General features: G+C 40.5%; 1 protein-coding gene across 1 annotated transcript; it reads right to left on the bottom strand.

The window, feature by feature from the left end:
• Positions 1–1881: 1881 nt before the first annotated feature.
• pcsk6 (proprotein convertase subtilisin/kexin type 6) lies at positions 1882–15810 on the bottom strand. Its single transcript, XM_017419537.3, has 21 exons — positions 15493–15810; positions 14314–14418; positions 13106–13216; positions 12881–13024; positions 12587–12663; positions 12123–12211; positions 11234–11406; positions 10917–11129; positions 10433–10533; positions 9556–9659; positions 9284–9401; positions 8137–8325; positions 7385–7521; positions 7095–7256; positions 5900–6002; positions 5461–5657; positions 5290–5377; positions 5104–5207; positions 4836–4965; positions 3476–3588; positions 1882–2384 (listed from the first exon to the last, which is right to left on the bottom strand). Exons 1-21 carry the CDS (start codon positions 15793–15795, stop codon positions 2287–2289), a joined length of 2859 nt encoding a protein of 952 aa, XP_017275026.2. The 5' UTR covers positions 15796–15810; the 3' UTR covers positions 1882–2286.
• Between the last annotated feature and the right edge of the window lie 1036 nt (positions 15811–16846).

Here is a 16846-nt window from a genome sequence, read left to right as displayed (position 1 = left end):
TTCAAACCTTACCTGAGTTTTTAGTTTGCAGCAGTGATTTCCTCAGACCATATGGAGCTTAGATGGCAGCAATGTGGAACTGACCCTGTGACAGATGCTCCTCTTTTAGTCGCCGTTCTCAGCCTCAGCAGCAGTTTGCTTCTATTGTTTCTATAGCCACAAATGGGAGACTAATGTGTCTAACTTATAATACTGTTGCATGGTGTTGGTGGGGTTTACAAAGATATTTCAGCCTTTATGATTGTACCGTACTTTGTGAAGAAAGCACTTCAGGCCTGCTGCAGTGAATCTGCCTCAGCCTCCGACTGATAAATCCAATATGCTCATAAAGCTGCCAGGTTTAACTCAGCCAACTTCAAACATTTTTCTGGCGGTTTATACTGTAGTTTGCAATGCCATAAATCTTTAGTTGGTCAAACTTGTTGCAGTGATAAAACAAGGAGTGAAGATAGAGATATCTGCCCTGTGAACCTTTTCAACTGTCTGAAAAGACAATATTTACAACAAATATGGTAGATTTGAGTGAACTGCAGTGCAGACCAAGATGCGTTCTCTGTCAACAACATAAGGAAGCTGTTTATCCAAGAATCTGACAGGTCTGAAAATATACTGTGCATCGAGCACAGTATATTGTTTCGCTTTAGAATAAATGAGCATGTGACGAAAAACCAGGAAAAGTCAACTCTTTCAGCAAGGCTCCCCTCTGCTGGAACTGTTTATGTTCACTTGTTTCTTTGATGGATAAGATCGCTTCAAATAAATACATTTTTGTTTATTCAGCTTTTTTCTATGATGAAACATGCAGTCATAAAATGTGACCACAAATGGATAAAGTAACACTGCTCATCATTTTACTTCAACAGCAGACAAAACCTGTGTCTTGTAAATACACTGTAAGTACCCATAGGCACACTCATAGGCAAGTATCCTGTAGTTATTCTCTAAGTACCCTATAAATACCCTGTTTGTACCTTGCACCTACCCTTTAAATAACCTTTAAGTACCCTATGTACCCAGTAGTTACCCTGTAAGTACCCCAAAAGTACCCTGTAAGTAACATGTAAATACACCATAGGTACTGCATACGTATGCTATAAGTGCTTTATATGTACTGTGTGGGTATTCTATAAGTACCCCGTAGTTACCCTGAAAGTACTCCACTAGTACCCTGTAGGTACCCTGTGGATACTCTGAAGGTACTGTAGTTACCCTGTATGTAAGTAAATACAGAGCTGTATCACAACCAGGTTTTAAAATGTTTCTCCAACCTCCTCAGTCTTCGGATGCCAGCCTGACAGGCTCTGACATATCCAACACAGAGATGCTCCACCCGACAGTCAACATGGTCCAAAATATTTTTTTATGCTAGAGCCATGCACTGACTGGTCTGAATGTATTTAGCACCAAAGGGAGGTACTCAGTATGAGGCACCAGGCATCACTGAATAGTTTGTTGGCAGATCTCAAGCCAGCGTATCTGGGAGATCTCTGCCAAACAGAATCAAAACACCAAGGAAGTGATAAAGTCTGGAAAAAACGATGTTCGAAGATTTCTGCAGAGCTGCACAGATCTGTAGAATCTGTGCCAAGACGTATGTAAACTGTTCAGGGCGACGAACACGAACCCTTGTTTTTCTGAGGCACTTCATGCTTGCCTTTCTCTGACTGAATGACTCAAGAACAATAAGCAAACAACTGTGTGAACAAACTGATGAGAGAAGTGACGCTGAACAAACTGTTTTTCTGCCAAGTACTAATTTAGAAAACCAACCAAGAGAGATGAAGGTCAAAAATGCTTTGTATTGATGACAACAGAGCATCACCAGAGAAAAGTGAAACTGTATGATAAGATTATGAGTCAAGCTTAAGAAGAGGATTAAACTGATTTTGATTTACAATTTATTATTTTGGCAGTTTTGGTACAAAAAAACCCAGAAATATAACATTTCTGTGTGCCAGTTCCAATCTTTCCCACATGTGAGTGAAAATCACAATCTGGAAAGTTTTAAACTGCGCAAAATGCTGTATACTCCATGTTCAGTCCAGCTCATATTCAGTGCAGAATATTTGCACACATAAAAACCTGCAGGAAAACTACCTGAGAGCTTCCCTCAAATCACAGCTGTAAAGTGTTAAATGTCCTATTTTGATGACCAGCGCAATTAGATTAAAAAAAAATACATTTTTAGAAAGACTAAGTCAGTCTGTCCTGTACAAATTAAATGGTCTCTTTTTGTGGCAATGATTTGGAATAAAAAAAAAGCAGAAATAATGAGTGTTTGGCTCCTCATCCGTTCATCAGACAGGTGCGGCAGCAGAACTGTCGGTAAAACTTCCTCTCACACAGACGGTTGGACTTCACCATCTCACAGAACACCTCATCAGCTGGCAGACGGGAGAAGGAGATAAGAATCAACTTAATGAGAAACACGCTACACTGTTACAAGAAAACAGTTTTTTTTTCAAAGATCCACTCAAACAAAACATCTGGTATCAAGTAACCTTTTCTGAAAGAGAAGATGATGAATGACTTCACCTCTTCATGTTAAATATACATGTCTCTGTTTGGAAGTGGTATTTTAAATGAGTAAATATACTATATGTTAGTACAGCTGTGGTGGAAATGTACAGCAGATCAAACCTGGTGGTGTTTAATCTGAATAATCTAAAAAAAAAAGAAAAAATAAACAGAGGCATCCTGGTAATATAAGTCTGCTGCTGTCAAGTCAGATTAGATCACCCAGGATGGATGTTAGTGCAGCTTCTGAACACGGCCTGCTTTGTGTTTAGGTCTGCATCAATGAAAGAAGCTGTAGAACCAATGTCCAAAGAGACACGCACAGAAAGGCAGGGTGTAAAGGTTTTAGTCTTTATTTGTCAAATCTTGAAAATAATGTTGTGCGTGAAGCTGGAGAAAAAGCACTACGTCACCTGAGTGTCAGGATTAGAGGTTATTTTTCATGTTTCCGATTCATGTTTCAGTCTGGGTTTAATGTTTGTTTTATCTTGTGATTTAGTTAACTTTATGTTTAATCTGGTCTTAGTTCAGTTCTTGCTCCTTGTGTTTCTGTACTCCGGTCATTATTCACCTCTCCTCAGTCAGGCACTTGTTTTCCTGCCACGCCCATCTCCACCTGCTCCTCATTAGTTATCACTCACCTGTGCCCACTTTCCCTAATTACCCTCTGCCTTTAAAACCTGGTCATTTCCTCCATTTACTCGCTCGTCCGTTGTTGCTTATATGCGCTGTCTGGTTCCTCCCTCCCATGTCTTTCCTTAGCTTGTCATTTTTGCCACGCTTTGGATTTTTGTTATTGTTTGTTTTTTTTTGTTTTTATTCTTTTGTTTAAAAAGGATTTTATTTTCCTTGGAACCAAGATGAGTGTGCGCATTGGGTTCCTCGCTCTCTCCACCCAACCTGACGCTGAGAAGTGCTGGTGAATGAAGTTGATAAGGGTTTATGAGGTCAGACTTACCATTATTACACAGTGCATTCACTATGCAAGTCTTGCTGATCAGACTATATCCTGCTTGGCATTTGGTGCACGTTGTTCCTGGACCACTGCAGCTTAAACAGTTTTCTTCACACCTGGAGACACACACCAACAGACAGCCCAGTGACCTGATAGTAAACTATCAAATCCTTCACAAGCTTGTATCTGAGGGCATTCAAACCATTGCCTTTGATAGTAGGACTGTGAAATTTAGGGATATTTAACTGCACAGTGTGCATATTCCGGTCACATATTCTTTTGGGGCATCTTGGCAGAGCAGTGGTTAGGATTGGATCTTAGCTGAGGTCTTTCTGTGTGAGCATTCTTCCCATAAATGTGTGGGCTTTCTCCCATTATGTCAGTTTTCTCCCAAAATTAGCTTAAACGAAGACTAAATTCCCTTTCGGTGAAAGTTTGAAAGATTGTATCTCTGTGATGGACTGGGCACCTGATATCAGAAGAAATGCACGTTCAAATACATAGTTAAATAATTAGTGAAATAATGAATAAAACAGATTTTATTAGTGCTGCATATGTTTAAACTACAATAATATTTTGATATTACCGAGTGTTGTAAATCTGATATGTAAACCAACACTGTTATTGTAGATCTGTATGCAAAATCTGCAAGTATTTAAAACTCACACAAAATGAGCAGATTAGCAGATTGCAATTTTAGTTACTGCCATCCAAAATATACAACCTATTTTTATTTATTTACCTTATTTAAGTAAGACGACATGCACAGCCAGTGTGCATTTCACTGCATGTATTTGGCATTGTGACATTTTTATAGGTGTTTGAGGCTGTACAAATCCACACATGCTCACATCACCCCACAACTAAAACATGTCGCGGCAATGTGTAAGCAGGCTGCCTGGCTCGAAGGTGGGATGCTGTGATGAGACGGGGTCTGTGCAACCAGCTGGCTCTGGGGTTTTAAATGGGAGCTGTTCAACACATGTTTTATGCATAGCACTTCCCGTCAATGCAGCTGAGTTATACTCCCCGCCTTCTTTGGTTCTGGGATGCAGGCTTTGTCAATGAAAACCCACATCTTTGTGGGTCTTGGGCAGCCAAATTGTTGATTTATGAACAACCAGAGGCAGCCTAAAGATGGACTTGCTTTTGTGGTCGTATCACAGAATTGTTCTGTGAAAGAAACTTCTGAATATCCACCAAATGTTAAGACTGTTCTCTGTTTGCGGACCACAACAGTTTGCATACACTATTCATTTTTCATATTTTCTAATGCTTTTACTTTCCATATCAGTGATCATAATGCTGTGGCTGATAAGTATAGGCATTAGAGTGAGACAACATGCTGTCACAAATACGTAACCTGTGACAAATCTTATGAGGAAGGCCTGTTGTTTTTCCGGAGTAGTATCCAGGTGCACAGGCCTGCACACATCTCCATTCCTGCTGCAGGAAGCCCTCAGCACACTGAATACACTCCTCCTCGCCCGGCCCTAGAAGACACATAATTAAACAGTAATGTGGACAGATCAAAACCAGGATGCTGTACACTGTAGGCAATTTCCTGGATCTCGTAAAGCAAAGTTTATGTTTTAAAAGACTTGTAGAAGTCCTACAACGATCACACCGACCTGTACAAGTCTTACAAGACGAATGACAAGGGCTGCAGGACATCTCTTCCAGATGGAAAAAAGTTCCATTGGTGCATTCAGGAACACAAGTCATCCCTGCTAGACTGAGATAGAAAACAACAACTTTACAATAAGTTACTTAAAACCAAAATTTGAATGTTTAAATGTCAGTCTGTCTGTACATACCTGTAGCCTTTGCTGCAGGCAGAACATTTGTCTGCATGTCGCTGACATGTAACACAGGTGTCATGGCACTTCACACACTGCCTCTGATCTGGCAAAGACAGCATGCAAAACGGGTCTCTGTTATGTGTCTTTGTGTTGGCCCTTGGTCAACAGTGTGAATGTTATACTCACTTTCATCTGCAAAGTATCCTGGGGGGCAGGTGTTGGTGCAGCTGGAGTTGAGTGTGTTGAGGTACAGGCCTCTTCTGCAGGAGAGACAATCGCCAGGCGATGGGCTAACACATGTCTCACAGCCTTTATGGCAGTGTCTGCACCGACGAGACGATATGTTCTCGTAGTGTCCCCGAGGACAGTGGCTTACACATGTTCTACAAATATACAACAATGTGCAAGAAGAGTTAGCTTACAGAAAAATACAGATTTGTTGATTGACGTTGTTTCAGAGTTAATTTCAGTGGTACAATTCTAGGAATTAGAAAAACATATGTACAGTAACAGGTTTTTTTTTCCAAGTTTAAAGTGGCAGTTATGGGAGTTTTAATGTTTTCTTTGAGCAACATGGATGCAGGTACATGTTTGCTTTGCTCCATTTTCTCTTGTCATCTCTTACCTGCCACTTTTTAAGCTGCCCAAACTGAAGTGGATACAGTTGAGGCAGTGCTCAGTGTTGGGTCCATCACAGCCCTGGTCTCCACACTCGCTGTGGCATGGCCCTTAATGCACAGCAGAACAATTAACACAACCACTATCATCATAACCCTCATTAATATTAATATTATGAGCAACATTAATTATTTATACAAAAGAGGTCTTCAAAATGTATAGTCTTGGCATATATAATCTGCATTTCATCTCCCTGATTTAATGAAAACAATACTAAATGCTAAAATATATCTATCCACATTTAACCAGTCAACTACTAATGATCTAACTACTTAGTTTTTTATGGAATATAATACATATAATATTTTTTAACTATAGTCAGAAACTCCAACATACATCAACATTTTCTATAATGTCTCAAAGTAATTTGGGACATTTGTTATAATTTAAGATGACAAAGTGCTGATTGTTCATGTATAAACTGTATAAGTGAAGTGACCCTAGATGAAAATAAAAAAATGTTAAAGCTTCTGCCCCTTGCTCATTAGGGTCAACATGGTAACCACACACCAGTGTCTGAAAGTCTGTCACTCTCTGACAGCACTCTTAATAAGACTAGCAGATAGGAACACAGAGTAGAAAGTAAGCCTCAAATAAATATAAAGTCATAGTGAAGAAAATATTTATATTCCTTAAGTAGTAGAGGCATCCTGTCATCAGCTGTAAGTATGTGTTAAATATGACAAGTTAAAAAGACCCTTCACTTCCAGTTTTGAAGAGAAAAAGTCTTGAAAAATCATAAAACTTCAAATGCGATTGCATATAAAGTTGTAAACTTTCAGTAACCCACATCTTTGAATGTAAAGTATGCATGAGGTAAAATGCTTCACAGGGGCAGGGTTTTTTTCCCCTCTTCATTTGGCCAAAATCCCATTGGTGCCCAATGGAGAAATTTTTTAATTTTGTGTGAATGTCATCTATTCTGCTTGATGTACTACTACCAAAAATCATAGCAGACTATTCCCAGTCAAGGCACATATTGTGATGTGTTTTTTTTAAATGAGTTTTACCAAAGTTACGGAAGGAGTAGTAATAAAGATGCTTAAATGCTAATGCACTGAGACCATTAATTTAAAAATGAAAAGGAACCCGCATCTACAGGTTCTTGAGGAAAAAAAAATATAATTTATGGATTCTCTCACCATTATACTCCTCCTCCTCCTCTTCCTCCTGGAGCTCTGGCTCCTCCAGCACCTCTGATCCAGGGTTCTCCAACATTTTTGAGTGGGAGTGCTGAACCGAGTGCTGCTGGTACGGGTTCTGAGACGTGCCATGAAGGATGAGAGTCCATTCTTTAAGGCTGCCTGTGCAAGACACCATTTTTTAGTGATAAAACTATTCTTTTAGCAACAAAGCTGTAGGGCACTTTGGAAAATGGTTGATTTAAAACGTGTAACACAAGTCCAAGTGTTCATGTCTTTGTGGATCTCACCCAGCACCTCAGGGTTACGCAGCTTTGAAGGCGAGTCAGTAATCTCCAGTGTCCATCTGCCCTCTGACCTCTCACCCCAAAAATGAACAGTCATGAACTCCCAGTCCCTGAAGCCCTCGTTGGAGCTGTCAAATAACCTGCAAACAGATGTTATTTAAAAATATGCACATTGATGGATAAATTTCTCATCCTCAGAGCAAGAAGGTATTCTGGTTTAAATCTCAATTTGCGTGTTCTCTTTGCATTTGTGAGGTTTCTCTGGGTACTCTGGTACAGTTTAAAAACATGCATGTTAGATTAACTGGTTGGTATAAATTGGTGTGTCTGAGCAAAGTTGATATAATGATGGTGAAACGTTCCCGTGGCAACTGGGTCAAACTTCCCTCCCATGACTTTAAATGTGATGAAATGGGTAAAAAAGTTAAATAAATTCAATATTTGAATCAATGACACTATCTTTAAATATCTTCTCTTTTTCTTGCTTGTTTCAAAATCCTTCTCTTCATAATATAGAAGGTCACAGTCCTACAAAGTAAAGTATCTTTTATTTGAACTTGTGTTACAATTCAGCGTGATGCATGCTGCATGTAGCTACTGGTTCAGATAGCTTGTATCTGATTGTTTATTATGTGCACTCTTTAAGACAGAACTGTTTTTATTCTTTCAGGCAGAGAGACGTCCACTAGCGACCTCTACATCTGACATTTAAAACATGATACCCTGAGTGACACACTGTGGGTTGGAGCTCTCACCTCCTGGCCAGAAGCTGTGACCTTGTGCCGGATGGAGAGATGAGGTTGATCTCCAGGTCTCCTCGTCGTGGGTGAACAATGAACACCCTGACCACCACGTGCTCCAGGTAAGCCACATGCTGCTCTGGTTCCTGTGAGCATCCAGAGATGGTAACGCTGCTGTTCAGGGTCTGACTGGCATGGATGTGCCTATCACAAACATAAACAGAAATGTCATTCCTGTTTTTTTTTTGTTTTTTTTTACAAATTGCTATTCTCCAACTCACTTTTAAAATTTTTGACAAACTCCCACAAGTCTGTCCTGAAAACGAGAGATGAACTGAAAAGGTTTCAAAACCCTGCCAGCGGTTTCTGACTCACTCACAAAAGAAACAGAAACAGGGATATGGCAAAGTCTCTGCCTCCAAAATGTCCCTTTACTACACCTGAGAGTAGTCTTCTCCGCAAGAGGCAGGGGGAATACAAGATCTTAGAAAGACCGACCAAGTTAACATATTTGCCAGAACGTCAGAAGAAGCATCAAGTATTTCATGGAGACTTTTTGAGAGAGTGGATCGATTAACCGCAGGAGTCGACACCCATGTCGGCGTGCACGATTGTGGATCGAGAGGAAGCTCAGAAGCAATACTTCCCTTCTTTAGCTGATGAATCTGTACTTCCAGTAAATAGTATCTTGAAACCAGAATAACATCAGGAGAACTCGTCATCAGTGCTTTGTGATTGGGGAGCTTTGAAGTGAAGGTATCTGCCCTCGGCTAGCCATACTAGCTAGATCTGTATAAATGCTGCAATTTTTTTGTTGTGCAGTTTTTGTCCCAACATGTATTTCTATAGTTCTTTGGGTTTATTTATTAGCTTGTCTTTGAATCAATTAGTTGTTGCCATTAAGGGGACTCATCAATGGTATCTGTAAACAATAAAAAGGAAGCTTAGGCAACTTTATATCGATTTATTTATAGGGCTGGAAGACAACTTTATCATTAAGAATAAAAGTAGCACAGCAACAAGACATAATGTCACCACTGTAGTACCTCAATAATATGAACAATTCATGTTGTGTTATTTTTGATCATTCTCACACCAGATTTGTCTCCTGGGTCCAGAGTATTTCTTTTCTCTCACAGCACCTGTCTGGGGTTCCTCTCACCTGGTTTGGCGATCGGGCGTCTGACTGCAGGTGTGCTGAGGAGGAACAGTCCTCCACTTTGTCGCCTCCAGCACCATGGCCTCTGCATCCACCAGGCCAAAACCGTACAGGTGGCTGACTGTGACAAAACACATCACAAGTATTTGTTGGTTAGGCTTCTACGAGCACCAAAGTATTTTTCCCACTCACAATGTAAAACAACCGTTTCACAATTTAAAAGGAGGTAAAAAATAAATGTACTAAGTTGGCATTAAAAGCAGAACGCAGCATGCCTCTGTGTCCAGCAGCGTTGGTCTTCCAGTCATCAGCCTTAAGGTGGGCTGGTCTGGACGTCTTCACTAGCAGGTGCTGGACGTCCCTCCATGTGAGCAAAAGGCTACAAGAAGCAAAAAGCTCATGTTATCGGAGCATTTATTTAGTGACTCTTTTTGGCTTTTTATTATTTTTACAACTCCAGTCAAATTATGAAATGTAGTAAAGTTTGAAGAGAACTTTCATTCTTTTCTATAAATATAATGGATAGTCGTATATTGTAGCATGAAACTTTGGTAACATACATCACAGTTTGTACTTCTTTGCAGTGTTAGTACCAGTATTGTCATAGATTTTGTGTTTAACTTTCAGTTTTTTGTTGTTTCAGCTTACAGTACTGTCTTTTTTTCCAAATTGAGAAAGTGTCTTATTAATGGTAAACATAAACATGTTTTTTGCAGTGTCTGTGTTCATTTATCTGTCACGTTATCTGAGTGGAAGAGAAGTGTCACTGGAAGGCTGACCAGCAGGTTTTCCTTGTAGCTTCAGTGTCTCCAAAGCTACTTACTAGCCAACGTTTGAAGATTATTACTGCCATGTAAACTTTGGGAAGATGATAAAGTGCCACAAAATTCAGTATCATAGAATGAACTGCATTTGCAGTTCATAAAGAGCAAATCAGACTTCATGCAGTGTATGGGGAAGTTTAATTCTATCAATACTTGAAGAACTTTGACAATTCCTAATATAATATCTTAGCCCCTACAAGAACAGAGAGTGCCATTGTTTCGAAATAAATATGAGAAATGCTGAGTCTGGCAAAAAATGACTTGTATCGAGAAAGAAATGCAAGGGGGAAAAAAGAAAGAAATTGAACAACATTTAAACATGACGAACTTTGCCTCCAGGGCGAGAGCTATGATTCCAGCCACAATAGGAGCAGAGACAGAAGTGCCTGTGTGACCCTCGGTGCAGCGATGCCAGATATCAGTGGTTACCTACCAAAAAGTACAAACACACTTTTTACTTCCCACTGGTTTTGAAACCTATTAACCTCCCCACACACACTCACACAACATGGGTTACACATACGGAGTCAAAGTACAGCTGACATTCACTACAACTCACATTTACCTTTTTTTCTTTCCAATAACCACAGGCCTCGCTCAGACACAATGCACACATATTTTGTGAATCATGAGGACAGGAGATACATATCAGTATAAAAATGTGACCTAAACACAAACATCTGCCTGACAAAAAATGCGAATCTCTGCTGCCTCTGGTACCTGATGTTTGAACGTATTTGTTTTGAACCATCAAATGTCACCTTTAAACACGTCTCTACACAGTGGCTGAGTTGAAGGGGATTCGTACTTACGATCTTCCGCTCATGAAACTCTCCACTGCTGTAGGTTGTGGCCATGATGGAGCTGCACACCTCCAGGTACCAGGGCTTATTTCCATTCTCTGTGGTGCTCGAGACAGAGATGGTGTAGATGCTGCTGGTGTAGCCATCACATGAACAGTGATCCCCCTGCCGGCCTCCATTACCTGCTGCCCAGACAAATATGGACCCCAGGCCCTTGCGGCCCTGTGTGACATAAATACACAGGTGTAGTGTTGCAAATCCACACACATTGTGTATGTTCATACTGCATATAGCACTGGACAGACAGCTGGAACAACATTTAGGACCTTCTGGATGCCTTGCTCAAAAGCCTGCTTGGTTAGGGGCCCTGGGCCATCTACGGTCCTGCCATCATCTTTTGGTCCCCAGCTGGCACTGTAGACGTGGATGTAGTCCGGTCGAATTCCCAAAGACTTGGCCTCCACTATATCAGTCACATCCCCATCCAGCATTCGAATCCCTGATTCCAAGGTAGCATCAGTGTCACAAAACAAATTGCACCTCCATGTCTCATCAAATCGATAACATATCTGTCCGATCTCAGCTATTACAGGTAAAGATATTTACTCTTTGGTCACAGGTTATTTTGGATTTGAAGCTGACTTGTAGTTTTTGCTGTACAGTGCCATAAGATGGTTTTCTATAGTTTCCAGAATATGATTTCGTTTGTGTTTCTGTGTTTATTTGTGAGCATCCTAACAAATGTATAAAAATCTGATTGTTTCAAACAAGACCAAGAGCAAGTTAGGTTCTCGAGTCTCACATCTATTGTATAATCTGTGGCAGCAATGCTGAGGTATGAAAGTAATAATGTTTTCCATTTGAATCATTATTATACAGTGATAGCATCCTAAACGTCTGATATGTGTTTTTAAAAGTAGCTTGGCAAATTTAAGACGCCTTACAAAAAAGACAAAAAAAAAAAAAAAAAAAAAATCACTCATATATTCAGTCTTCTAACCAGTTTCTGCCTTAGAAGTGGCAATGGTATCCCCCAAAACCCAGTTTATGAGGATTTATTAATGAAGGAAGATAAATATGTGCATCAGCTGTTTGGTTCAAAGCTATTTTGTATTGTAGCTGATGTGACCGCACAAAGACAACAGAAAAGAAATATAACACTTTGCACTGATGATTTAGAAAATGGTATTGCAAGAGAGGAACAGAGAAATCTACCTCCAATACGAGCGTTGTAGGCAACTCCAACAATGCAATGGGAGTTGTTGGCTGCTGCTGCCACTTCGCCAGCACACCGAGTCCCGTGTCTGCATGTCAACACAGCTGCCTCAGTAATTATATCTTCAGAAACAATTAAGACCTGCTGAAATACCGAACTGGTTTGTTCTGCTGATTAAAACACAAAAACTAATCAGAACATTAAACAAGATTATTTCATTGGCACATGATTTGGTATCCACTGCAGGTTTTAATGTAGTTTTTGCTATTAAGAAACCAACATTTTGTATCAGACCCCCTATTGTACTATTAAGAGGGAAAGAAAAAAAGAAAGAGAGAAAACCTTCAAGTTTTTTTATTTTTGTACTTTTTTAGATGAGTGTACAATGAGTATACTGGGGTGGATTGGAGAAGCCAGGGTACAGATTAAAGTTTAATAGGATAAGAAACCTTTTTTGTCTTACATGTTTTCATTGCGGGAATCGTAACGTGGTGTAGGATCGTGGTCATTCCCATTCACGTCATAGCTCGCAAGATGGTCCTACAAAAATGACAACAACAAAAGTGGAAATGGCAACGAACAAACGAAGATATAGAAAAATGAGATTTTCAAGTCAGTATAGCATCAGTTTGTGTCTTTTCTGTCACTTCTCTTTCTCTCTGGCTTATTAGTTGATGAAACAAACACATCCACCTCTATTGATGAAGGTGTAATAAATCTTGTTATACTTTAAAACAGATGACTGCGTAACACATACAAAGTTCTGAATGAGATCAGGGTGGTTCCTCTCTATGCCGTCATCCAATATGGTGACCACCACGTTTTTGCCCGTGTATCCTCTTTGCCAGGCTCCCAGAATATTCATCTCGGAGCGACACCGGCTGTTCTCGTCATTGCAGTGCTGAGGAGAAGCATAAAGACATGCATTACCTGTCTTTTCTTGTCAAAATGACCTGATCACTGTTCGGTACAGTATACTTACAATGTACCACATGTTGGGCCATTTAGGGTCATTAAAGTAACTTAAGCTTGGGCCACTTTGGAGGGAGCGTTTCACTCTGGACTTTACTACCTGCTGCTGGATCCAGTGCACCTGAGGACAGAAATGAAAATGTTACAGATACTGATACTACACTCAGACTAAGTTTGAAAGGTAAAACCCTAAACTGCATCGGCTGTTTGTTTTTTACCTATAAAACTCAGCTGTCTTTAAACTGCCTGGTCAAAAGCTTAAAGCCAAATGACATTCTGTGAGCATCAAGTCATTTTGCCATTTGTAGATGAGCCCCTTTATTCAAATCCTCAATAAATTATGAGTAAAATATCAATCTTAATGTTAAGAGGTTCTCTTTTCCACTGTCTCCTGCCTCACCAAGCTTGTTCTGGCCGGGTGACTGAAAGGAATTATGCATTCAATGCAATCTGTTGGTTCTCTTAGCTTAACAACTTTTCTTGTGATTGGCTTTTATAAATACCGTTAAATTGAACTGTACTGAAGTTAACTGGATTAAATTAATGACAGCACAGTGGAGCAGTGGTTAGTGCTGTTGTCTCACAACAACAAAGACCAGGGTTGACTCCCAGCTGCAGCCTTTCTATGCGGGGTTCACATGTTCTCCCTGCTGATTTCCTCACACAGTCCAAATACACATATGTTAGGTTTACTGGCAACTAACTCATGTTTAGGTGTACTCATGAATGATTGTTTGTCTCTATGATGCCCCCATCACCTGCTTATTCCTCATGTTCATCTTTCCTGATGGAGGCTGCAACAGCACAACCATTAATTAGGATTTCAACTCTATTATGTGACTCTTTCACCTTTTTTGTGATATGAGAATGAAAAGTACAGTCATGGGAAAAGATAGTCAACCTGGAGTTTTATGTATCAGGACAGATTTTACCATGTGATTATTTATTTAATAAAAACAAAGCCATATTTTTTTTAAAAAAGATGTGTGAAAAACTAAGCAGCCCCTTCCTGCTTCCATAGGATTTTTAAGGTAAAGTAGCAACCAGGTGTTGCTGATTTATTAAAGAAACAGTTTTGCTCTGGCGCATTCAGGTGATCTCAGGTAGGCTCAACATGTATCACTGAGATAAAGCCGGTTTCAATCAAAGGGGATTCACGTGGATCCATCGGATGACTGTATGTGAATCTCTTTTGACAGAAACTGATCCAGGTCTCACCTTGGGATCCATATGGATGAAGCTGTGGGGTCCTTTCACAGAGTAAGCAGCCCTGCGGACCACTCTGCTGTGGTGGAAATGATAATGATCCTCGAGGCTTCCTATCTGAGCAAAACACATTCGGCAGCAGCATAAATCCTTGTTTTTACATCACTCTAAAAACCAGCACAATCACATGTGGTTACAAACTGAACAGAGCGGAAATGAAGGACGCCTGCAGCCCTTCACAGAAGAAACTTCAGACTGCTAACTTTGTTTTTTTTTTACATTCAAAGCACATTTCTCCTATCTGGACATAAAGAATAAAAATGCATGTTTTCTTTTGGCTTTGCCCCCCCCCAAAAAAGAAAAATTGAGAACAGAATTCTTACCACATGTGCATAGCTGGCAGATGTTACTGCTTCTTCAAACTACAGATGTTTCCGACTAAAAACATTGTTTTCTTCTTCTCCCTGCCTCTTTACATTTTTTTTCTCCCATTGCTATATCTACAACCTCAGTATCTGTTTTATACTTCACCATAAGGCAAAAACTGTGGATCGAGAGCATGTCCATCTAAAAATAAGATTTCCCAGGTCACTGTCAGGACAAGAAATTCCTATGTCCGACAGCTACAAACACTGCTGTTGTCTTCTGTATTTCTCTTTTACACTACTTTCTGTACAGTTTCTAGTTTTTATCCACCTATCCACCTATCCACCTAATCTGTCTTTATTGCTGATCATTTGAAATTTCCATCTTTAACTTAGAATACATGGCCGTAAGTATTTGCACGGTCACAGGGGGAAATTAAAATGGATCTTGCAGCAAAAACAAACAAATCAGATTACAGTTTTGTGCATAATGAAGCATTAAAGGAGCTTTACTCTTTTGCTTGCAAAGATGTAGCTTTAAGGTATAACAGTTTTACATTTTCCACATCCCACATATGGATCTGACAAATAGTTAAGACAAACAACAACAAGAAGAAAAGATTTTATAACTTTTAAACCACCTAAAAGCCTCATATGCTGTAAATTCCTGCGTTAACTCAAACAAGATACTTTATAAAAAGGAAAATAAGAGGTTTATTTTTAGATAAGTTTGGTCTCACTGGTAATAAGTCTAGTTTTTAAAACTGTTCTGAGTAAATTAGGACTCAGGACTGATCTGATCTCTCACTGCATCAGCCAGCAGTACCTGTCCCAGGTTCCTGTAGCCGTATCTCTCTGCGATCCCGTCAGCTCTCTCCGGACCGCCTGAGATCCGAACCGCCCAGTGGTTCGTGTACACGTCCCCGCGTCCCGGGAGCGCACACCGACCGCCGTCCACGCGGAACAAGGCGAGAAGCAAGAGCAGAGCCATGACGGGCACTTTAACGCGGAGGACTGCGAGCCGTCGGATGAGCAGAGAAACTTCCCCTGGACTGGACTCCCGGCTGGAGAGGAGGTGGGGGCAGAGGAGCAGAGAGGAGGAACAGCCGCTGCTCTCACCTGCACCCATCCACAGGCGCACATCTGGAACACCAACCCCCCACTGCAAAAAAAAAAAAGTTGGGATGTTGTGTAAAATATAAATACAAACAGAATCTAGTAATCTCCTAACCCATATTTTATTCACAATGAAACCTATCAAATGATTAAACCTGGAAAACGAGGGGGGGTGTAAACAATGTAATTTTGAGTTTTATGGCAGCAATACATCTAAAACATAAAAAAGGCTGTAAAAGTAAGTGGTACAAATCAGAAACAGCTGGAGGAGCATTTTGCAACTAATTAGGCTAATTGGCAACAGGTCAGTAAGAGGACTGGGTGTAAGAAGAGCATTTTAGAGAGGCTGATTCTCTCAGGGGTGGCACAGTGGTGTAGTGGTTAGAAGGTTGCAGGATCACATCCCGGCCTGGGGCCTTTCTGCATGTTCTCCCTGTGTGCAGGTGGGTTTACTCCTGTTTCCTCCCACAGACCAAAAACATGCATGTTAGGTTAATTAGTAACTCTAAATTGTCCCTAGGTGTGAGTGAGAGGGTGAATGATTGCCTCGTTTGTCTCTTTGTGCACCTGTGGTGGACTTACGACCTGTCCAGGGTGTCCCCCGCCTCTCACATAGTGACTGCTGGAGATGGGCACCAGCTCCCCGTGAACTGGAATGGAGAAGCGGGTAAAAGAAAATGGATGGATGGATGGATGGATGGATGGATGATTCTCTCAGAGCAGCGCTTGGTTAGAGCTGTCACCTTCCAGTGAGAAGGAAGGTGGCAGGATCGCCTCCCAGCTTGGGGCCTTTCAGGCTTGAGTTTGCAGGTTTGCCCTGTGCTCATGTGGGTTTACTCCAGGCACTCCGGTTTCCTCACACAGACCAAAAACATGTATGTTAGGTTAATTAGTAACTCTAAATTGTCCCTAGGGGTGAGTGAGAGTGTGAGAGTAAAATTTAGGAACATTGTCTCATCGGAAACCAAGAAGAAACGAGCATCCCTGTCCAGACATTTAAATGCAGTTATGTCTGGAAATATGTGGACGTTTTGTTCCTGCTGAAACTAGTTACTGAAACAAAT

Source organism: Kryptolebias marmoratus, linkage group LG15, assembly GCF_001649575.2.
Source record: "Kryptolebias marmoratus isolate JLee-2015 linkage group LG15, ASM164957v2, whole genome shotgun sequence".
NCBI classification, from domain to species: Eukaryota; Metazoa; Chordata; class Actinopteri; order Cyprinodontiformes; family Rivulidae; genus Kryptolebias; species Kryptolebias marmoratus.
This window is presented reverse-complemented; position numbering and strand designations above follow the sequence as displayed.

Excerpts from the sequence above, each read along its gene's own strand:
- pcsk6 (XM_017419537.3), bottom strand. The coding sequence starts at position 15,795 with ATGGGTGCAGGTGAGAGCAGCGGCTGTTCCTCCTCTCTGCTCCTCTGC. Across the intron at positions 12,212-12,586 it reads GATTCCCGCAATGAAAACAT|ACACGGGACTCGGTGTGCTG; the intron begins GTAAGACAAAAA and ends GTTGACATGCAG. Across the intron at positions 8,326-9,283 it reads ACGCCCGATCGCCAAACCAG|GCACATCCATGCCAGTCAGA; the intron begins GTGAGAGGAACC and ends TGTTTGTGATAG.